Raw genomic sequence first — 23,566 nt, forward strand, 5'->3', positions numbered from 1 at the left:
TCCATCATTACTTTAGGAACTGAAGGTCAGTCAGTCCGGAAAATTGCAAAATCTTTGAATGTATCCCCAAGTGCAGTTGCAAAAACCATAAGCACTACGATGAAATCGGCTCACATGAGGACCGCCTCAGGAAAGGAAGACCAAAGGTCACCTCTGTTGCTGAGGATGAATTCATCTGATGCATGGCTACCACAGCATCCTGCAGCAACATGCTATTCCATCCGGTTTGCGTTTAGTTGCACCATCATTTATTTTTCAATAGGACAATAATCCCAAACACACCTCCAGGCTGTGTAAGGGCGATTTGATCAAGAAGGAGAGTGATGGAATGCTGCGTCAGATGACCTGGCCTCCACAGTCACCTGACCTAAACCCAATATAGATGGTTTGGAATGAGATGGACCATGGAGTGAAGGCAAAAGGGTGCTCAGCTTCTCTGGGAACTCCTTCAAGACTGCTGGAAAACCATTTCAGGTTTCTACCTCATCAAGAGAATGCCAAGAGTGTGCAAAGCAGTAATCAAAGCAAAGGGTGGCTATTTTGAAGAGTCTAAAATATAAAACATGTTTTGATTCATTTCACGCTATTTACTCCATAATTCCATATGTGTTCATTCATAGTTCTGATGCATTCAGTGAGACTCTACAATGTAAATAGTCATGAAAATAAAGAAATACCATTAAATGAGAAGTTGTGTCTAAACTTTTGAGTGGTAGTGTATATGTACAATATATATAAATACAAACAAATTCAAGATTCAGTTTCAATCAGGCCATAATGCAGCATTCTCTATCTAGGTTGGAGTTTTGTTCTGTCAAGGTGAAGGTAAGTTGAGGTTACTGCTATTGCTGGCAGGGACATGTAAAAATGGGCAAAACTATAAACAGAAGCGGGTATCCCCAAGGCAGAACCTATGACACACTTATTCCGGATACCTTGGATGGCTCTAGAATAACAGGCTAATGTCAAAGGCACTATGCTGCTGTGGGACACACACAGACATTCGGCACAGTACAAATAGGAATGAGAAATGTGATTGTCGAGGGGCCGACCTGTATGTCTCGGATATGAAACTGCAATGCCGAGATTATGTGGTTTCATACTGGCAAGATAATCATCATAGCTGACAATGCTGCTACCTATAGCAGAACAATATGTGCTGCATTGAATGCATAATAATATTGTGTCTGAATTTTGTAAAGTAAAGTTTGGTGTGCCACAGGGATCAATCTTTGATCCTTTGTCTTTTTTCTATCTATATTGCTGCACTGATAATATAGTATGTATCTATAAAGCCAAATGACCTCTCCTAACTTCTAAATTTGTCAGATTTCTTTTGCTTGCTTTAATGGATGTGTGTGGACGTTTTGCTATTGAATGCAGAAAGCCAAGTGTATGCATTTTTGTGCAAAATTGAGTGTTAACACTGATGACTGTTATATTTCTAAAACTCAACTCTCAAAATCCTTGGAATGATTTTTGATTCTGATCTGACATTCCGGTCTCATATCAAGGCTATTGCCAAGACAGTAGTGTTTCATCTTAGTGATATTGCAAAAATCTGATCTTTTCTATCACTGTGTGGTGCTGCAGCAGGAATTCATGCATTTATATCTTCTGGAATCAATTATTGTCGATTATTCCTAGTTGTGCTACAAATGTTCAGCTTGTTCAGAAGGCTGCAGCTAAGACTTTATCATATAACACCCATCATGGCCTCTTTTTACTGCATTCCGGTGCAAGCTAAAGCTGATTTTAAGGTTCTTCTTTTAACTTCTACAACTCTGCATTAGAAGTTGCATCATTTTAATTATCTGAGCTAACAATTGCGTTACTTATATCTTGAATGGTCTTTAAATGCATTTCAAAGAAGATGAACAGACTACAGAATTTGAAATTTAGGTCAGTCAATGTTTTAAACATCCCATTAATACTGATGTTTATTGGATTTGCTTCCTATATGTTTAGTCTTCATTCGTCTTGGGACAATGCTGGATGTTGGTTCTGCACTTCAAATAAAATTGAGTGATCGATTACCAGAAATTGATGCAGTCTAATAATGAGGCAGACACGGTAACAACACCTTACTATAAATGTAACAATGCCAAACCATCCTTCTGAGATAGGCAAAGTCTTAGACGCATGCGCAGCCATCGAAATTGGCAAGAACGTGTGAGGTCTGTGTACCCTTCCCTTTTGTTCTCTCCCTCCCTCCCTTCTTCCCTCCAGAGATAGTCGATGAGAAGAGCCGAGGTGGGTGGTGGTTATCCCTTAATGACCCAGTTTACTTTGAAAAGGCATTGATCTGAGCCGGTGCTTTACTTAACGCTAACAAAGCACCCACAAAGCCCATCTTAGCAGCATCTTAGTACTGTTAGTACTGCACACATGATGCTGCAGATGACTTTGTTCTTCATTCTAATAAATGATTCTCAGTGCTTGTCATATTATATCTTTATCTATTCCTAGGAAAACAATTACTCTTGGATAAATTAGTATTATTTCAAATGTAACGGACTTTAGTGAACTTAATTTTGGTGTATTTTTCCCCCCCAAAAAAACAGCATCCATTTTTCCCTATACTATTTTGAGAATCAAAAAACTACTGGATTAAATGAAATGTAAACAGGACTCTCCGTTTCCACCTGCTTTCTCAGAGCGTGCTGATAGTGTAACAAGAGCATAGTGTCCTTCAGATGGCATTCACACAATCAACAGTTGACTGCAGTAGAGGACCTGTGTGTGCATGCAGGAGGAAGGCGAAGAACAACACCGTGGGCGGTGAGTGTGTGTGTGTGTGTGTGTGTGTGTGTGTGGGTGTATAAGTGCAGGATCATATGGGGGTTTCTGATTCTTAGTCATAAATTACAAGCAAATCATACTGTTGAGAATTTCCAAAGCAAACCAAAGACTTGATTTTTATATGTCTTTTCTCCCAGTTTTAGCAGTCACTTTTATCAGTTTCATTAAAATCAACTTGCAGATTATTTTAACTTGATTTAGGCAGGTAGTTCAACATAGTGAACAATGTGTGTACCTTATTGCTAGAACTCCAATTTATGATTGTTACATATGTTGTAATTGATCTACTGAATGTTCAAGCTGCACATATAAGTGCAAAAATGCAGATGAGAGCTCGTTATCTAATTGTGATTACACATTGCTTCCTGTCTTTTTCTATATTAGTGCATTCAGGCGCATTCAGGTGCCAGTGTGATATATTAGCATCTGAGACTGAAGAATTGGCTGTTCAACAGATTTGCACACAAGCAAAACACAAGCATGGTCTCAGTCTTCCTATATTAAAAATGTTGCCGTTTCATCCTGGCAGAGTTTCCCAGATGAATGAACACCCACATCCACCAAAACAATCTTTTGACTGCAGCAGGAACAGAAAGTTGACTGTGATGGATTACCAATTTCAAGCAATTTTAAGTGTTTGAAAGCTGATTTTATTAATGAACTGACATAAACTGAAGCTGAGGGCTGCTGAGACAGCAGAACAAGACCGTAGAAAAAAAATACTGTTGTCAATCTGAAAGGTATTGTCTGCACAGTGTAAAAGCAGTAATGTGAGTTATATATAAGGTGCAATAACGTCCAAAAACACCTTTATGATGATTGTTTAAAACCTCACACGTCTGTATACGCATGTAGTCTGGCTAACCTTAACCCACACAGAATCCCAGAGGGACCGGACACATTGTCAGCCGCCCTTGTCATCTGGAACTTTGCTGGCACATGTCACACTCCCTCTGGCCACTCTACTCTCCCCAACTTGCCCTATCAACACCAAATCCTGGATGGAATTGGGGACAGATGTGTATTAAGAGGAAAAAATGGCATCAGGCAACAAAACACTGGTATAGAGCGAGACATAGATAAGGGGGGAGATGGACAGAGGAGACAGAAACAAATTAATGAAAAAGAAAGGCGAATATTTCAGGCCAACCTGACTCTCGTGCATTGGTACTGCTGTGACAAGCTTGTTTTTTTTGGAGTTTTTCTGCTTTTTCAGCACACTCACAAGGGGTTCAAGCAGCCCCAATGAAGAAAAGGAAGAGAGGGAGAGACAGAGAATAGAGAAGTAGTAATGGCAAAAGAAGAGATGTGTAATTAGTGAAGAATCCGGAAACACGATACTGATGGAGAATATGTCTTACAGAGGGATGATGTAATAAAATGAGAAATTGGAGTATGTGAGAAAACTTCATACCTGTGGGTGCAGGAGTGAGCGAGTTAGCAAGCCTTTTAGAAGACTCAGCTAATGTTGCCAACACAAGTGAGAAAACAGAGGCGGACAGAACAGGCAGGTGAAAGAAAGGTTTGTTTTACATCTTGGCTCAAAAATAATGAATCTGAATATTAATAAGCCTACGTTAAGTAACCGGCTACAATTAAAATTCAGAGCAATTATTTATTTAATGTGATTCCTGTATATTAATACCAATTTTGAGCCTGCAGTTGGGCTTGAAATCACAGAGGGTCATGGAGTTGCAGTTACATGCAGTGGAGCTAAATAATGGAGACAAATGTTGTCAAAAGTGAGAAGCGAAAAGATTTAAGAGGACAAGTGGCAGGTAAACAGTCAGTACAAACCGCCAGGAGTACTGGAGTCGCATTGTTAACAGGTGTCGGCTGTCAAATTGGTCTGATGTAATTTTTAATAGAAATTACATCAGATGCAAAACCTGGCCTTCTCGTCTGTTGCCTAGAGTGGATCTGGTGACAAGAATGACTTTTTTGTCTTTTCAGAAAATGTGCCATTCTTTTTCAATCTTATAAACATATGGGATTTAAATATAAATCATTGAGAGAAATAGCTGCATGATCTAAGTCATCTAACGACTTCAATGTAGTAAAAAAAGAGCTCCTCAAATCCAACCACAACATGGCGCTTTAGTCTCTGGTCAGATTAGAGTTGCATCTCAGTGCTCACCTCTTTGCCTGAGCCTGGCTATGAGGTCTCCGTCTCCATTTCCACTGGTGATAATAAGGGCTCACATTCAAGCTAATCACCATCATCTCATCATTGCATAAAGAGGAATATTTCCACATTGAATGCTAGTAGTGAGTCATACTTTGGCTGGCTACTCCAATTACATGATACTGGGAACAGATGAGTACATTGTCAAAGCAAAGGGATAAAACTCCCGCCTCGCTTTTCCTCTCTCTCCGTGCCTCGCTGCATACAGGTGGGGGCAGCAGAGGCAGGCAAGCAGAGGCAAATCTTTTGAGAGCCCCTAAACTTCTGGATAAAAATATGCATACATGAGTGTGTGCGTGTGTGAGCGTGTTTGTGTGTATTTCCACATTTTCTGCTCAGATCAGTCATCGATGATCTTTCAGCCCAGGGCATTCATTACTACACGGATTCAGAAAATCTTCTCAGCATGTGTTGCCATGCTAAAGTGGGTGCCTCAACCCGTTATTTTTGTCTCATGAATCAACAGTGCCGCTCTCTGCGTTATGGATGTCAGGAACCATGGCCGTTGCCATGGTGATGCCACACTGCAATATTCTTTTGCAGCTCGCCTGCCCGCCGATGCTTGCAGCAGCTTCCAAGCTAGGAAAAACGACAGAGGAGGGAGGGAGGGAGGGAGGGAGGGAGGACGAAAGAGGAGACAAGAGGAGAGACTAGAGTAGCGGGGGTCTGCGGCAGGATTCACCAGAATGCTAATCATCCTTTCTCGACAGTTTGTCTTTCATTATACAGGAGACAATGCCCACGACCAGAAGAGAGGGACATTAATGTGCATGTAAACACACAGGCATACGTACAAAACCATTTCCATGCATGAGTGGGCACATTCCACATGTGTGTACATTGACACTGCGACATGTGTCTGTGCTGCAGGGTTTAGTCTGATGCTGAAATGTCTACGCTACTAACAATTGCTCAATTATTAACAAGTCACAAAATTGATCTAATAGCTCAATGCAGCCAAACGGTTCCATCAGTATTCCCAGGAAGCAGCCAGAATGATCCCTGCTTTTATTCGGCTCTCTGTTAAAGAAAGACAATGACATGCAGAATATTCTCTCTGTGATATTACGAGTTTGAGGTCAGTCGGTTCGGAGGGAGAGCTGTAATTATCATCTTGGCCAAATCACATTAAATCTGATTGACATTTTTATTCAATTCAGCATGTAAGGTTGTGTTTCATGTACAGTATAGATTGAAAAACAGATCAGAGGCCAGGCTTGGTTTAAAGATGCCCGGGACAATGTCAAGGTCACAAGTCATTTCTTTTGAAGGCACATCATCTGCATACTGTAATTAAAACTGCAGGCTTGAAGTGAAGCCATGAAATAATACTCAGGGTCATTCTCTTCTCATTTGAGAAACTCAAAGACTTAGCTCCCCGCATGATCTCTGGCCCTTCTTTACTTTTATTTGGGAGGGTATTAAATCAGTCCTGTTTTATGAAGCATTCCACAAGGATCTATTGTCAGCCTCTTCAGTTTCATCTTATTGTTAATACTAATAAAGGATGCAAAGGGGAATGCCCTAGTTTTGCTAACGGTAGCTCATTAAGCTTAGTTTGCAGGACTCCAAGCAGTGGGATTTCCTATGCAGGATTGACTTTGTCCATGTTTCTATTCATGAGCAAGATCATTTTAGCCAAAATCTCAACTATAGCCACTTCTCCACTAAAACTATCTGGACATGTCTGTGTCCACGCAAACACACTTTCACTGATGCCACTGATGAATGGCCAAAAAGGAACCACCCTCCCTGTAAACATTGTGTAAGCGGCTGAGTCAATAAAGAAACCCTCCTGTGAGATTGTTCATATAATAAATGTTGTGGGCCAGCTATCACTGCGGCAGTTCAGTTACACTGCATTGTCATATTGCATACCCTTGGGTGCAGGAGGTAGATTCAGCTTTGTGAACCCAAGGTCAACTCCCTATTCTCCACTGTGGGGCTATGTGAGGGTGGAGTGGGGGAAGATTCTGACAAATATAGAGAGAGGGAGACAATAAGGGGGAAAAACAGACAGAGCAAAATCGCTGGGGAATGTTGGCCTAGTATGATGCGATCGCTCACAGGAAACTGGGGAGCTAATGGTCCTTCTCCTTGTGCCAATTACTGTAAGTCAGTCAGAGCTAGTCTCACTGGCTCCTGAGCCCCGTGGAGACCATCCACCATGGTCCCATCCCACATACACTAAGCAGGTTTTAGATCAAAAACAACACTGTTAAAAGCACAATGGGGTATCGGGGTTACATACGTTCCAGCAAGGTCAGTTTAACTAATTTGCTGCATTGACTTGTTTTGCTGGATCCTTTAGCATCACTACATTCATTGTGGCTACCATGATGCCTCAGTGAACTGGTGCGGTGCATATGTCGGTCCAAATGTGGCCTTATTTTATCCATCGCTAGTTACAGCGCAAAATACTGTCTTTACTCATTTATCTTTAATGCCCCCTATATCCCTATAATGTCTGACTGTACTGCATTTTTCCCTTGCCTCTCCCTCCTCCTTACCCCCGTTTCTGGTTATACGGGTAGCCTTCTGTTTTTCTGGTCCCACCTGACAGGCATGGAGGCCCTGGGCGCAGAGGAGCTCCAGGCAATCTCTCCCCTAGCTGAGCCCCAAGGGGCCACTGCTGCTGGTGCTGGAAATCTGGCGGGCTGGGCAGGCATGTGGAGCCTATGCCTCAGCCCAGGCATGCGGACCCACAACCCCAGGGGGAACGCAGACTCCTACACTGAGCGGTTTATATATTCACAGCACTCCCCTGGCCGGGGGCTTAGAGTCTGAGAATACTCCACAAGGAACCGACTGCACACACTGACAACATTCACAAATGAATATGTTAAGCAAGGCTTTGCTGCACCCTTTAGGCAGGCTTAAATGTATAAGTGGCTATCATCACAAAGGAAATTCAGCTTTGTCTAGAGTTGTACGAATGTGCTAAGCATACCTTCTGTGTACAGCAAAACGATCACAGCAATGTAAATAGGTCTGGCAAAATTCCATACAGTTCTTCCTCAGAGATCTCCTGCAGCAATGTTTTCATCAAGGACCAAGAGAGAACAAAACTCATGAAAACTGACCTGCTAGTCTTATGTAGGGATTTTTTTTTCGCTGCTCACAAGATTTTTGTTGAATTGAAAACACAAAAATGTCAGAAATTGATATAAAACAGCATCAGGCATTCTTCTATCCCCAACAGGATTTTGGCAACAAGCAAGCAAACAATAAGCAAATCCATTCAGTATGATCAAAAGAAGGCTCCATAACAATCCAGCAATAGACCTGATTCTTCACTGTACTGACCTACTGATAACCTATGTGTAACAGGAGGGTCAATGAGAACCCAACTAACACCGTAAATATCTGAGGACTCTGGGCTCCTGGGAGGCAGTTCGCCGTCTTATGGCCCACATACAGAAGTCTAGGGGACTTGAAAGACAACTCAGTAGGGAAAATCTCCGCTTAGTAGTATCCATAGTCTGTGGTCTTTGGAAACAGATGATTTAATCAGAACAGCAGAAGAATAATTGTTCCTCCTCGTCAGTTGTTAGCAGCAACTGTAAAGTAAACATATTCTCCCCTGTTTCACTGAGCACATAATGGGAAAAACATAAAGGGGTGTAAAATAGAGTTTTTTTTTTTTCCAGTAATGCACAAGCAGCATGCAATCAGTCGGTAAACCAGAGGAGCAATCTGAAAATCCTCCAAGGCCAATCCCCTGTCTGGTAATTGTAAAGACAGTTATCAAAACCTGTACAAAAATTTAATGGGTTCTTCCGTTTGCCAATGCTCCAAATCTCTACCAAGTTTCGTGAAATTGGCCTTGGCTGCACCTCGGTGGAGGTAAAAACAGATCTCATAAGAGGATTCAGTAGATTCAACTGTCTTCTCTTGTATTTTTATAGCCGAATAGCATTTTGTTAGTATCAGACATAGTGGACAAAGGTACTTTTGGATTTAACAAACCACAGCTGTTGTGGACTTCATTAACAATGCACTATTATGTACAAATACTCATCTCAGTCGCCTCTCACTGCACCAGCTTTATAATCCATTTTACCAGTACACTGAATAAGTTTCCTTAGGCCTAGTCCTACAAGTCCATTTTTTTTTAACAGCAACTTAATAGACTGAGGAGTCCTGCAATCTCTTATGTTAAAGCAGTGGAACTCTTTACTACATATAAAACAGAATGAACTGATGTTCTCAAGAGCAAACAAAAAAAAGCAAGTTCAATGTTCTTCTAATAAATGTCGTTTTAAATTGTCCTGATTCAAGTATGCAACCCAAAGTCTTTAAGCAAATGAAATGCATACAGGATGATCAACAATTCTCCCTCTGTACATCAAATGTCATCAGCTGTTTCCGAATTATGCAAAAGCACAAACTCTCCCCATTTGAATTGTGTAAACCATCTGAAGCAACAGCAGTACTTCCTTACCTTGTAACAAGAGTGTGCACACAGAAAAACAGTGGTTTCTTACCTTTTCTGTCATCCATAGCAGCATATGTTTAATGTATCACTATGTGCCCCACATTGCTTTTACTCTAAGATTTAAGAGAGCAAAATGCTTTCAGGCTTGGAGTCTTTTTTGTAAAAAAGGAGGGTGAATTTTAAGTGGCTAAGCTGTAGAGACAGAAAGACAGATGTACCAAACAAAGAAGCCATACTCTGTAATTCTTTATTCCACAGAAATAAGGAAACAATATAAATTCAGTCTGTCACTTTAACCAAAGCGACTAATACTTCTGAGTAAACAAATATGGAGCTATGCCCTGCTAATTTACAGCCTGGATTCCCTTAATACCACTGAGTTATGTGCTAATATGTCATGCCTAACTGAAAACACACTTCACACCCCATTAACCTCTAATGCCAAAGCTACAGTATGTTCATTCGAGCCAACTGGGCACAAAGCTAGACTAATCCTGCACCAATCTCAGAGAATCTCACTATACTTTTACCAGCCACAGTATAGCAGAGTGAATTTCTACTCTACACCACGCCACCTCTCAGGCAAAAGAAAGTGATGCCAAGTGCCTCTTTTCCAGTGGGCCTTGCCAATGACTCCCATCCAAGCTGGCAATCGTCCGGCCATGGGATGAGCACAGGAGGCAGCAATGGCTCACATCCTGACCCAAAAATAACAAGCACAACAAAGATGCTCACGCTGCAGCCTATGGCAGAGATTTTGTTTGCCTAAACTCCAACTACACAGGCATTTTTAGCAAGAATATGTGTCACCAGAATCCTCCCAGCTGAGCCAAGTCTTTGTTGTAGCAACATAAATAATACCACAAATGAGCGCAAGTTTAGACAAGATGGGGAGAAACATCAAATGCAAACTGACCTCCAAGCTGTATTCTTCTACAGTCCTCTTAAGCGGGTCCACAATCTGCCAGCAGATGAGGATGCATAAGTCGATTAGCAGCATCCCGCCAACGATAATCAACAGCTTCTGGTCCTTTATGATCTGGAGAGGGAAGAGAGGATGAGATGCTTGTGTTAGCCAAAGAGCCAACACCTGCTAATATTATGTAATAATATGTGTGTCTGTGGAGTCATTTCGAACAACATTTCTTTTTGACCACTGTAATTATCTGAACCAAGTGATTTTCATCTCATCTCAGGACGCAGACCCCTACTGCTTTCATTCAAACCAGCTAATCAGGGGTTGATAACAATGCATTTAACTGCAATTAACCACCTACTAGGATAGGAAGCCAGCCAAATTGCGAATTTGAAAGACAAAGAACTGGTTCAGGATTTGATACTGATAGGTTTGTTGCTTTCAGCTCATGTAGTACATTTTAGAAATTGTACCTCAGTGACCCAGAGCTGCCAACCACTGGTGGTCACTCCGCTCTGTCAATACTGTGCCCCCAACAAGCAGCGATTTTGTTACTTTGTGGTGAGAGAATGTGGAAAAGATCCACCAAACAAGAGCCAACTCTGTCAGCCACAAAAGCTTCTCTTTTGTACCCTGAACTTTGGAGGGATGAAAGCCAGGTGACCTGTTTGTGATCTTTATTTATAAAAGCGTTTGACTGTCTGGAACCGCAGATCAAAGAAAAGGTCAGAGAACACAGGCTGGGCTCTGTTTGGAAAAGTATCACAGATCCCAGAAGCAACTTAGTGGTCTTGCACTGGTCTCCATCTACCACTGGCCTCAGGATGAGGTACACAAGGGAACTGTTTTATGATCCGTTGTCTTTTGAAGGTGCTGGCGTTGAGAAAATACAAAAAAGGCAAGGTGATGGATGACTGTTGTAGAAATGTTACATTGCTTCATGACAATTTAGATGAAAGCAGAAGTGGAACAGGTGAAAAGGCTGCTACTAAGCCAACTAAAAAAAAACAGATATCAAGATGGTAAAGAATAAAAATGGCTGCACATTATGTGGTATACTTCTGCTAAGACTTTGGCCAATAAATATTCTATGATTCCAACTAGTAAGTAGCTGCAAAAAAGATCTGCGATATGTTTGAGCAATTTAATCCAAAAAAAACTCTACACTACCATCTGCTTAACTGCGATATGTTACTCTGCCAACTGAGTCTGCTATACAAACAATGTAATGACTGTAAATTACCTTAAGTGCTATCTGTTTTCTTTTCCCAATCAATGTTGGCACATATCAGTTGGGCTCCAGTGTCTTTACCTCTAGTGATGGATTTGATTGAGAAAAAGTCTAAATAATTGCACTGAATGCACACATGGCTTTGGCACGGATGAGAATAGAAATAGAGGAATAAATGTGTCTCTTTTTTCACTCTATAACTGAACAAACATCTTCCATTAATCATCACACGTGGTTCGATGCCTGGAAAAGCTCTTAAACAGACCTTGTTTTCAAGGTCAAAAGTGTACTTTCACACTCAGTTATATACGTGTATATATTGTTTTGTTCAGCTGAATTGGTTGTAAAATAATAATAACAAAAAATATCGATATATGCTGACTGTGAAGAGTCGGCCAACAAAGCTAGAGGTTAGCTACGATAACTCTGCTGTGAGAATAAGAGTGTGTGAGTGGGGAAGACAAACCGGACGATGTTGAAATAACAGTGTGTCTCTACATGTAGTTTTTTCCAGACAGCTTTTGTGTAGAGACAACCATTACAAGTGTGTACAAATGACGTGATGGAGCAAATAACAATACAGGAAGACCGACAAGTAGATGCTCCAAGAGTCTGGGGGTGAGATTGTGTATTGGCAGGTTTTTCTAAGTTTGTATGTTTATCTGTAGCTGTGTTTTTTGGTAGAAAGAGGACATTGACAGACCCCCTCCCCTAGCGCTGTCTCTGACATTGAGCTTTTCAAGAAGTGAAGGAGCAATGGCTGCAGCCCACCGAGTGGAACCCTTATCGACCTCACTCTTGATTTACAATCTTTGCTCTCCCAGTGTACAGTGGGGAAAAAAAAGAAAAAGAAGGTAAAGAGTGAGGGATGCAGTTCCACTCCCACAGTTTGAAGAAAAGATGGCAAACACTTGTGTTTGTCCCTCCCCTGACAGCAGTTGGCAGACATTTTGGGGCACCAACTATCACTCTACTGAAGCCAAAGCACCTGCACTCAATCTGCGAGGAAGAAGAAGAAGTGTGTGTGTCCTGCACACAGACCCAGGCCCTGAACCAACAGAGAAAACATCTTGAGGGTTAAGGGCTGAAGTATGCAGCCGGGGTGAAAGCTGTTTCTGAAGAAACATTTGTTTTGTCTCTGTGAGCGAGGGAAGAAGGGTGAGAGGAGGAGAGCCGAGCAGAAATAATTGGCTGTGAGAGGTCAGGGCAACACTGAGCTCAGAGGCAAAACTGTTTTGGTTTTCTTAAATGATCACTTTGAAAAAGACATTGAATTAGGGGAGGAGATATAAGGCCATGTCCAGTAGCAGACACTTGCTGATAAATGTGTCCAATCTCGTTTCAACCAGAAGTGCAGCGGAAACTTCACCTAAAGTAGAGCTAAGTCATGGCTTCTTGTCTTTTATCCTGTAATCTGGGGTTTATTCCATTTAAATCTGTCATTTGCCCTCCTTTTCCCTTATCTTTTCATAGTGTCCAACCTACTTTTTTTGCCATTTGGGCCACATTGTTTGTCTTGTGCCTTTCTCTGGCCTGCTCTGCCTTCCTCCTTCTGTCTCTTCACCCTCCCCTTCTGCCACTGCACCCCTACATCCCTCCGACCTCTTCCACTCTTTGATCCATCCCTCTTCCCTCCTTTCCTTCCTGCTTTCTCTCTCTCTGGCAGGCCACCCACACTTTCTCCAATATGCAAGAGGGTGAGAGAAAGAGAGAGAGAGAGAGAGAGAGAGAGAGAGAGAGAGAGAGAGAGAGAGATAGATAGAGGGGGAGAGCAAGGTCTATAAATACAAAAAGGCTAAGCACAGTTACAACACTCAGTGAGCTCGGCACCACTTTATATAACTAGGCCAGTGAAACAGATTGTGTCAGATGTTTAAAAAGCCATTTGTATTGCTAGATCTTTTTTTCCCTTACAGTGAAGATTCTAAAAGCAGGTGCCAGGGGCTGTCAGTCTTTCAGTGTTTGTTAAAAAGCACGAGTCTGAATACAATCACCCACACACCAGTCTTGGGGTTTCAAAAGGCAAGTGAAGCCTTCTGGATGAGACTGTCAGGTCTACATGTGCCAGTGGGGTTGCTTGTGGTTACGTGAACTTATTCCATCCAACAGACATATATGGTGTGAAAATATATTAAAGGATCAGAACCTGATTTATCTAGGAATAGTGAGCGGATAGCTGCCTTGGATTTTTTAAAAATACGGGATATGTATATATATATGTATATATATATATATATATATACACATAAATAAATGCAATTCAGCAAATCAAAGCACATTTTTCAAGGACACTCTGATGCCCATACAGTGCTTGAGCAAAACAGACAGAGATGGACTAAAGATATTTGAGATACACAAATAGCCTTTCATGCATTCATTACAAAATACAGAAGATTTTTCAATACCTTCTTCTTCATCTTCACATTTTTGAAGATGGCGTGCACCCTCCAGGTCTTGGCAAACATGGCGCCAAACGCCGTCGTATAGCCAACAATGAGGATCCATGTCCGAACCTATCAGAAGAACAGGGACGCGCATAATTGTGTCATGTCGGAAAGCACTGATCAAGGCTCGAAACAGCATCTGATCTGACAGGTATTTGCATTTCTTCTCAAGAAGTTCATTCAAAATAGCATTGTGAAGCATTCTAAAAATAAGAAGCTGTCAGATTTATTTTCCATCTCTGAGAGCTTTTGGAGAACATCCTGGACCATGAAGCTGTCACACTCCTGAGAGCATTTCATCTTAATGAAAAACAAAATGTCGACCTTGTACTTCTTTGGTACAAAGGACACAGCTGATGTGTTTGAACAGCTTAAAATTCAAATATAACCAAGAAAATCCTGATATAGCTACAGAGTCTGCATGTGTGTGCAGCTGAGTGCTTCTGGTAGCTCTGAGTGCTACATATGATGCCTGTTCGTTTAATGTTTTATCTGTCTGTTCTGCACCACATATGCTGTCTACATATAGAAAGCAACAAAACCAGGCAAAGCGCCGGGTGAACCAGACAGTGAAAGACAATTACATCATCTGCTCTCAAGGAGACCAGCACATACTGACTGGGTGTGCATGGCTCAACCTCTGTACTCCTTTGCTGTGGAACCTCGTCTGAAGCGACAAGGTCTGTTTTGACACTGCAGAGTTTCAACCAGGTGACAGCAGCTCAAGGCCTGCCTAACACTGTTTTGGTATGCATGTGTGTGCTTGTGTCTCTGTATCTGGAAGGGTGGTATCTCAGTGGAAACCAGTTATCACCGTAATCAAAACTCTTTAATTAATCCAGTATCTGCATAGTCACACAGTAATGCTACCTGGGGGGAGAAACTTAATGTGCTCTGTGCTAGCTGGAGACATTCAGAGAGATTCAGTCAGTTCTCACTTGGTCACATCAGTGCATGTGATTTGAGAAAGGTAATTTTCTCCATTTTATTTATTTTTTTATTTTTTTTATCAAATCCTGCATATACAGTGTCAATAAAAATCATCCACCCCTCTTGAAACTTCATCAAACTTTTAAAGACAAAAACAATAATTAAAAAAAAGACACTTTCATGTCAAAGTGAGAACAGATTTCTACAAAGTAATGCAAATCACCTAAATATATAAAAATTTAAAATAAGTGATTGCATCAATATTCACCTCCTTTAATCCAACTGACCTAATTCAACACAATTGGTGAAACAAGTTGGACAATGGTGAGACAATATCCCCGGCTATAATTACACCATGAAGACAAATGAACACTTTGAACAACTCTGTGAAAAGGTTATTGAAAAGAACAAGCAGAGAATAAGAAAAGAAGCTGTCCAAGTCACTGAATATCCCACAAGGCAAATTTATCATGAATACATGGAAGGAATGTGGCACACGTGTAAATCTGCCTCCAAGTCCAGTAAGACACCTATGACCCCTTTTAATGAGTAAAGCTTCAGACAGTCAGACAGGGTAGACTGTGCAGACAACAACTATTCCCTGTATTCTTTACCAGTCAAAGCTTTATGGGAAATGTCGAGAGAAAACCAATGTTGAAAAGAATCTCATCAGAGCAAAGAACCTTGTTCGGGTTGCTTCTTCTTTCTCATCTGCTGAGGCTTGTAGCGCTTTGACAATTCTTGTTAAAAAAGCCTAACTAAAATGATCATGATTTACTGTTGAAAGGCGCTAAAGAGACAAAACTTCCAAGAGGGTGAATACTTTTTGTAGGCACTGTATGAAGTAAGAAAAATGAAAAGATGACCTAAACGGAATTACATATTATGTATATACATAATGAGAAAATGTCTACCCCTCCTCTTCCCCAAACTGGCAAGCAAAATTCAGTCATTATTTATTTAATGGAGATATTTTAACAAGAACTCACAGTGCAGAGGGTCTCGAACTCTTTATCAGAAACAAATCCTCCATCCAAACCAAAGAGGAAAATAGAGGCATAGGAGAGCATGCCTCCCAAGATGATCAAGTTGTTCATGTAGGGGCTCGACATCTTGATGAGTCTGAAAGAGAAAAATGAAAGATTATGTTAGAATAGATTGAAACTCATAATAGAATAAAGCCTTATATAAAGAATAAAATGTGAGATAATAGTATATTGGCAGAACTATAAAGGTTAATCATCATTCTCATGCTTCATCATTCTTTCCTTTCAATTCCTTCCGGTCTCCCCAGACTCTTACTTCCTTCTTTTTTTTTTTGTTTTACGCCTGCTACATCTCCCTTGACATCAGCCTTCTTGTACTATGCATTCATGTCTTTCACCTTCACTAGCTGGAATTTACACTCAAAGCTTCACCAGTACCGGATGCTGACCTGTGGTTCCGGTTCTTGATGTTGAAGAAAAGGAAGGCTCCAGCCATGAGCATGCCCAGTATGGTGATGGTGGACAAGATGCTGTAGAGGGGCCTGTTTATGTTGCGCCGCTGCAGATGCACAATCGTACGATCTTTGGGAGGCCCCACACCTACGAGAGGGAAGAGGTGCGACACAAAAAACACAAGTGAGTCTCAAGGGTAACATGCCATTGAAATTGCTTACTCAAACGTTCTTTTAATGGTATATTATTCTATCTAACATCACAGCACAATTTTGGTAGTTCTGGACATTTTTACTTTCCCCAATGATGTCCCTCTCCACATCTTCAGACCTTCCTCCTTCAAATCGTTTTCTCGTCATCCACAAAATAGTGACACTGTAGCAGACATCCAGTTATTTAAGATCCATTTCCTGACCCTCAGTTTCCCCTGAGTTGAGTGTATGTTTCTCTATGCGCCACAGCCAAGTTATTGCGGTTAGACCCTGCACTTTCTCATCCTTTGCTCTATTTTTCTCCCACCAGTGTGCCAATCGATCGCAATGGAATCATCTTACACATCTCCACTTACTGTGGTCAGGGATGTGGAAACAAGCTTTTAGATGGTATAGTTGTAGAGTTTCTGTATGTGGGGCAGGGGCTGAGAAGATGGAGAAAGAGTGGCCAAGGGGAGAATAGCCAGGAGGATCAAACCAATTACAAAGTATGGCAACACAGGCAAACACGGGAGGGGTGAAAAATGGACTGGTAAATAATTTACACGAGAGAGGACAGTTTAGAGCGGTGGGTCTCTACACAGAGAGGTGGTGTTGTCTGAGTATGTCTGAGTATTTGTGTGTGCTGCCAGGAGTTTGGGTTCAAGTGAGCAACTAAAGAGGAGAGTGCTAAGGTGGCAAGTTGCGGGCCTTAATGCATATATAAACCACACAGAGATGCATCTCCACAGCTTTTTCTTCTTCACTGAGTTTTACATCCCTAAGTAAGCTCTCACACATTCACACAGAGGCAGACTCAAATACAAGTGTCGAGCTTTCTTCATACCTTGGAACTTGATGGAGTTGTTGATGAGGTCCAGTACATTGGCGATTGCATTGTATTCACCCACCTTCACCTCTCGGCCCTCTGTTAAAAAAAGCACACACAAATATATAGAGATAAATATCTGTACGGAAAAGGTTGACTTCACTTTAAAATCTGCTTACAAAACAGTGACAATGACAATGTGTTGAACTAAAGTTTAGTTGGTATGGTAATTTCAACTATGTAACAGTCTTTGTTTATCATGATGACATGCTATTATGTACAACTGAGGCAGATGAGAAAGTCTTTAGTTGTGCAGGAAAAATATTGAGTAACCTGATGATGGTGCTAGAGGAAAAAAGAGATTGCTTGAATCAATAGAACAATAACAGATCATGAATGTTTTTACCAATTATTCTGACAATCCAACGGCAATAAGCGTTGCACAATTTCAAAAGAGTGAAACTGTAATCTCAGAGTGGTGCTCTTGAGGGAACAGTCTGATAATTTACAAAGTCATTTTGGACATCCTCTGGGAGCCATGAATGATTGTGGGAAGTGTTATACCAACTTATCCATTAGATGTTAAGATGCTCTTTCATTGGATAAGTGTAAAAGTTGTTCTGCTGGTGCAGCAAGATGAAACTTACCAAAGTCAGAGAGACTATTCATTTGGGGACCATGAACATCTACAGAAAATATCATGGCAATCTACCCATGAAGTGACCAACAGTCAGACTGACATTATCCTTGCTATAGCCACATTGCTAGCAAGACTTAAAATGACATTGTGGCCAACAGACCAACAGCTGGATTAATGGTTGGACCATCATTCAGGTAACTAAGTTAAAGTCCCCTTCCAGTCAAAATTGTGTTATGTTAATGTTACTTGTGTTGGATATTTGACATTCACTGTGCAGATTTATTTATGCTCAGAGTTTGACAGTAGAAAACAGACTGAAATTCATCCACTGAAAATGAAGCATTTTTTTTAAACTCAACTAAAATTTGACTTGTAGTAAGAGCAGGATTTTTGACAACACTACTAAAAATACAGGTTCAGTCGACAACTTGAAACTTGAAGCTTGCATCGTACATATATGAAGAATGAATTTTCTGTGATGTTGGAGACAGCAGTCAAATATCGCTGCATTTTTGCAGATTCATGGACACTGGATTTATCTATGAGGGAGGAGGTGCAGCTGTCACTTTAAGAATTTCTGACCAGATAATTGGACTCGTTTACGTAAAAAACATCTGACAGACTATCATTCCAAGCAGTGCATTTAATGTATCTTTGAACATGTCTGGAGGGGATCTTTAATCATGCAATGGAGGGGTTATATATACTGGATCATGAATACAAAGCAGCTTGCTAGGTTTATGAAATGTTGCACCAGTGATCCTTATTTGCAGAGTATATGACAGAGGTTACGTTGGGTGAACAAGTCAAATTCAAACAGTAATTTGATGCAGTGAATGGCTCAGTTTTAGGCTTCATCTATCACACAGTTCTTTAACCTAGCTTTAAATCATAAAGTCCTCCAAAGCCAATTAGTGATTGAACAAGTTATCCATAACATAGAATTTAAAATTCACCCAGTATTACTGTCTTTCATTTGCAGCTCATATGGCTCAGAAGTGATCCTCTTGTTATACACAGTTTCACGTTCTCGTTTATTTTACCTAAATTAAACCTCAAGGTCAATGAAACACGGATGTCACACAAACCAGCAAAGACATTAAAAAGCTCAAAAGCAGCAAAAATATCACTTTTATGGGAATCTTCAACTGATATTCGAGGATAATAAAAAATAATAAACACATGCAATCATACTTCTGTACTGACATCTACATTGGTTTACTATTTTCTAGATTCAGCTAAAGAATCCTAAACTGCTCTTAACCCCATCCAGTAAACATCACAGGCTCTCTGTCTCACAGCTATTTCAGGATTTAGCGTTTCTCTTTTAGAAACAACGATGAGTCTCTCAGGTGTAATATTGGAGGAAGCATGACCTTGTCAGACAAACCTGGGCTTTCACTCATAAAGATTACTCACTTAGAGTGTACACTAGGGAGGAAAGAGGAAGAAGGGGATAGGAAGAAGGAACAGATTATCCTGATTCTTTTTTTTTCTTGTGAGCACCACACACAGCCTGCAATTTCTTCTGGTGTGCATGCACAAATCTGTCTGCTCCTCTCTGTTATCACTCTTACAGGTCCATTGAACTCTTTGGCAGCAATGTCCTTGACTAGGAAAATGACAGACAACATCAGCTAATGCGGCATCACAGGGCATCTCGTTCCCCTCTACTTTGCTCTCTGTGAACCGCCTCATTTGATCTCCAGCTCTGACATCAAAGCATCAGCAAATGTTGAGAATGTCAGACTTTATGTGGCAATTTTAGCACAGCAAATTAAATGTGCGTACACAGTCGGGATTTGCATTTCTCAGCCTTATCCGGGCTGAATGAGGATCACTGACCACGTCCTTTGTTAGAGTGTAAACAGCAGAAGGGACTGTGTATCAGCATGCCTCCTCTGAGATGCTAAAATGCTATCACAGCACTCTATCCCAACGGGGAAGATGGATGGCTGCAGCAGGCTGTTCAATTCAATCTGTCGCTCAGTCTGCGCAATGATATTTCATGCCTTTTTCTTTGATTAGTCACCATATAACAACTGTAAACGCAGTGATGAATTGGTTTCTGAATATGAGACAACCTTTAATTTCAGTGGTGATATTACTGGTTCCTATATGCCATCAAATAATTTTACAAAACCCATTAAAAAGACATCAGTGATCCACACTGCATGCAAATGTTCCTTTATTATAGAGTACATGGACATTATAGTTTATCTTGTTCATTTTATGGAGTGTGGTGCTGGAAATTATCACCAGAAGACTAAATCAAAATAATCAATTTCTATCTATTCTTGTTTGAGTATCATTTATTCATAACCATTGCTCCTAATTTTCAGAAAAACATTTGAAAAAAAATGGACACTGGAGGCAATTGTAAGCATCTTAAATGCTGCTATAAAGATGAATTACTGTACCAAAATGGATTGTTACACTGTTTAAAAAAAAGATACAACAATGTTGCAACAGCTGGAATGCCAAAAAAGTAAAATAACAGACAATAACAATCTTGTATAAAAATAAAATAAATTTTCGAATATATAAAATGATCTAGAATATAGATGTATTGATCATTTAACGAACAAATCTATGTAAAATTACAGCACACTTTTCTTTCTGTTAATAGTAACTAATTGCATATACTTTTTGAATTACATTTGCAATGCTGAACTTCAATTTATTATGCCCATGTATTAAATAAAAAGGAAATATGAGTGAAATTATGATTAATTTCCCCTCAATGTCAAAACATTTTAAATTACTTTCAAAAAGTTGAAATGTTCTGGTTATTCACTGCTGTAGGTTTTTAATGTTGGTTTGCATCAGACATGTAAATTAACAGTCTATTTTTCTACTTATATTTTGTGTATTTCAAAAAGTACGGAAAAATCTGTGAAATAAAAGGAACACAAACAAATGTTAGATATTTATTTTATAGTGTAATCGTATGCTGCTTATAGGTTTTTGAAACTGTATCCTGCAATGTAGCTAATAACTACTGCTCTAAAACAAAAGCAGAGTATAAATTGAAGTGCAATATATCATGCTCGTATGTAGCAGGTAAGTTCTTCAGTTGGTAAATTAAGTGCAATGCCCACACCAAACAAATGTACACAATACAGGAGTAAATGTTAAAGCATGTTAGTTCTGTTTTAATCTCTCTTCAATAGTTACAAGTTAATTTTGGAACTGATTTGTAGGTTAAATGGATCAGACTGACAACATTTCAGGTCTTCACTCTGTATAGAAGTATGAGCCAGAGGATATGCTCACTTCCACAGGAAGGCCTGTTCCTAAGAACCAGTTCAAGACTAAAGTTGACCTTTAAAGACTTTTTTAGTCAGGGTCCTTTAACTCTGCATCTTCTTGCCTGACAATCTGCAGCATGCACAATCAATGACATCTTTTAAACAACTTCATGAAATTGTTCCATTTCCCATTTTAAAGCATACATAATTCTTTGGTGCACCTGCGACTCAGACGCAGATAATTTAACCTAGCTGGAGTAGACCCACATGCTGATTTAACAGCTTAAATAACAAAGAGTCAATTGCCGGTCCTCATTCACAGTAAATCTCTTTGCTGATTACCAAGCCTCCACTTTATCTGCACAGTCTGACCCATCTTTGTAGCGGTGTTTGGAAATGTGATTAAGGTAATTTGGAGTTTTTATTTTTTCTGTGAGACTCACATTAGTTTGTCTTTGATCGAGTTCATTTCATTTTGTGTGATGTTGGATCTGTGAGATTCCAACATTCAAAAAAAAAAAAAAGAAAGTTGCTTCCTTTAAAAAAAAAAAAAAAATCACTGCTGGTACAGTTCAATAGTATTCTAGTGAGCTATTTAAGTTGAAAGGACTGAGAGAAGCCTATTGCCTGGAGGTATACCGACACCAGCAGGGGTGTTACCATTTCAAATTCCTGCAGCAGATGATGGAAGCAGGAAATTAATTCCTACCTGGGGGTTGTATGTTGTCGACGGTAAGCCTTATCAGATAAAGATTGAAAACATCTTCACCTTTTAGCCACACACACGTTACATCTTCATCTTACTGATACACAGAATAAGGCAATGCTTCTTTATCAAGCATGCTGGGTAGCGCGTTGATATAAGGTCTGTCCTCAGAGGGACTGCGATCTCTAGTCAGGAGCTATCTTTTATCCCCATGAGAGACACTGGGAAAAAGAGCCATCGAGGCCCCTGACTAAGAAATTCTGACAAGGTAAAATGGAGGATCAGAGGATGAGGACAGATGATAGGGTCATGTTGAGGATCACTCCCTTTTGAAATATTAAAGCCGGGGCTCTCCCTCTTCTCTCCCCTTCCGCCCTGCTCAGGCTTTTGGTGTGTCAAAAGGGGTGACAAATTCACCATCCCTGACAAGTGAGGAAGAACTGATGGAGCGGAGGTTAAGCAGGGATGGAGGAGATATCACGAGGCTGTGAGAAGATAGGGAGAGATATCAAGAACAGGGGGAGGATATGATGGAGGTGAAGGGCATGCTGGAGAACACAGTGGACAACAAGGTGGGAGAGAAGGGAAGGAGAGACAAGAAAGTGGGCCGACATACAGTACGTCACAAATGAACAGAAATGTGTGAGCTAGTCATGGCAACATTTACTTAAAGTTCTGTTTGCTTCGTATCTGACCACATTTTATGTGATGTCTATTTTTTGAAATTTCTCTCTCTATTACCCTTTATTTACTCATTTATGTATCTATTTTACTTATTTACTATAACTACAATCATTAGTATCATTTCTAGCTTCATGTTTACAGTATTTTTCTTGTACCCCACTATCTCTTTTCCTTACTTGGATGTGGCACTTCACTATTTTATCTGGTGTTGTACAAATTCATTCTGAGCATCTTTTACCATGTTTGGACTGACCAGTCTTCTGTTCAATGATCTTCCTCAGTATCCTTCTTTTCTTTTTTGCCCTGTCTGTAAAGCACTTTGCAATAATGAAAAACAATTGCTATTATTATTACTGTCATAATCATCCAAAGCTGCAAATTCCTCATTTGGACCAGCTGCCCCATCATCTCCGAGGTAAAAAGAAATTCAACCCACCAAACGGAATCTCTTTCACCCATTCAAAAGCATGCAAACCTGATGTGCTGCATGAAATCAGCACACTCATACTGCCCCCTATAGTTCTCCTGCTCTCAGAGAGAAAACGCATGCACGCACACACTCTTGTGGCGTGTGAAGTAAGCAGCCAGAGGGATCAAGCCCCTCTGCAGTCAGGAAGATAAGATGGTGAGGCAGAGCGGACTGAACAGCACCATGCAGTGTGCTACATATAGGCTGGGAAGCCTAGGAGCTGGGAATCCCCTGCATTGAGATGCAATCTCGGGGTTATTCTCTCACTCAGCAGGCCCTGCTGACTCAAAAACAACCTCAGGATGATGCTACTGTATAAAGGAAAACTGAGGCATGTTTTCCCGTACAAAGATTCATTGTCCATACATACATCCTGCTACCACCGAGGAGAGCAAGCACAGTAAAGAGCAA

At 40.5% G+C, this 23,566-nt stretch overlaps 1 protein-coding gene across 1 annotated transcript in view; it reads right to left on the reverse strand.

Moving 5' to 3' along the window:
* gabbr2 (gamma-aminobutyric acid (GABA) B receptor, 2) overlaps positions 1 to 23,566 on the reverse strand; it is a 207,637-nt gene that overhangs the window by 50,570 nt on the left and 133,501 nt on the right. Inside the window, exons 9-13 of the mRNA XM_022202028.2 lie at positions 17,424 to 17,504; positions 16,382 to 16,532; positions 15,936 to 16,068; positions 13,978 to 14,085; positions 10,342 to 10,464 (exon numbers count right to left, since the gene is read on the reverse strand). Coding sequence (XP_022057720.1) covers positions 10,342 to 10,464; positions 13,978 to 14,085; positions 15,936 to 16,068; positions 16,382 to 16,532; positions 17,424 to 17,504 — 596 coding nt within the window. The remainder of the gene's footprint in view (positions 1 to 10,341; positions 10,465 to 13,977; positions 14,086 to 15,935; positions 16,069 to 16,381; positions 16,533 to 17,423; positions 17,505 to 23,566) is intronic.

Source organism: Acanthochromis polyacanthus, chromosome 11 (genome assembly GCF_021347895.1).
Source record: "Acanthochromis polyacanthus isolate Apoly-LR-REF ecotype Palm Island chromosome 11, KAUST_Apoly_ChrSc, whole genome shotgun sequence".
NCBI lineage: Eukaryota > Metazoa > Chordata > Actinopteri > Pomacentridae > Acanthochromis > Acanthochromis polyacanthus.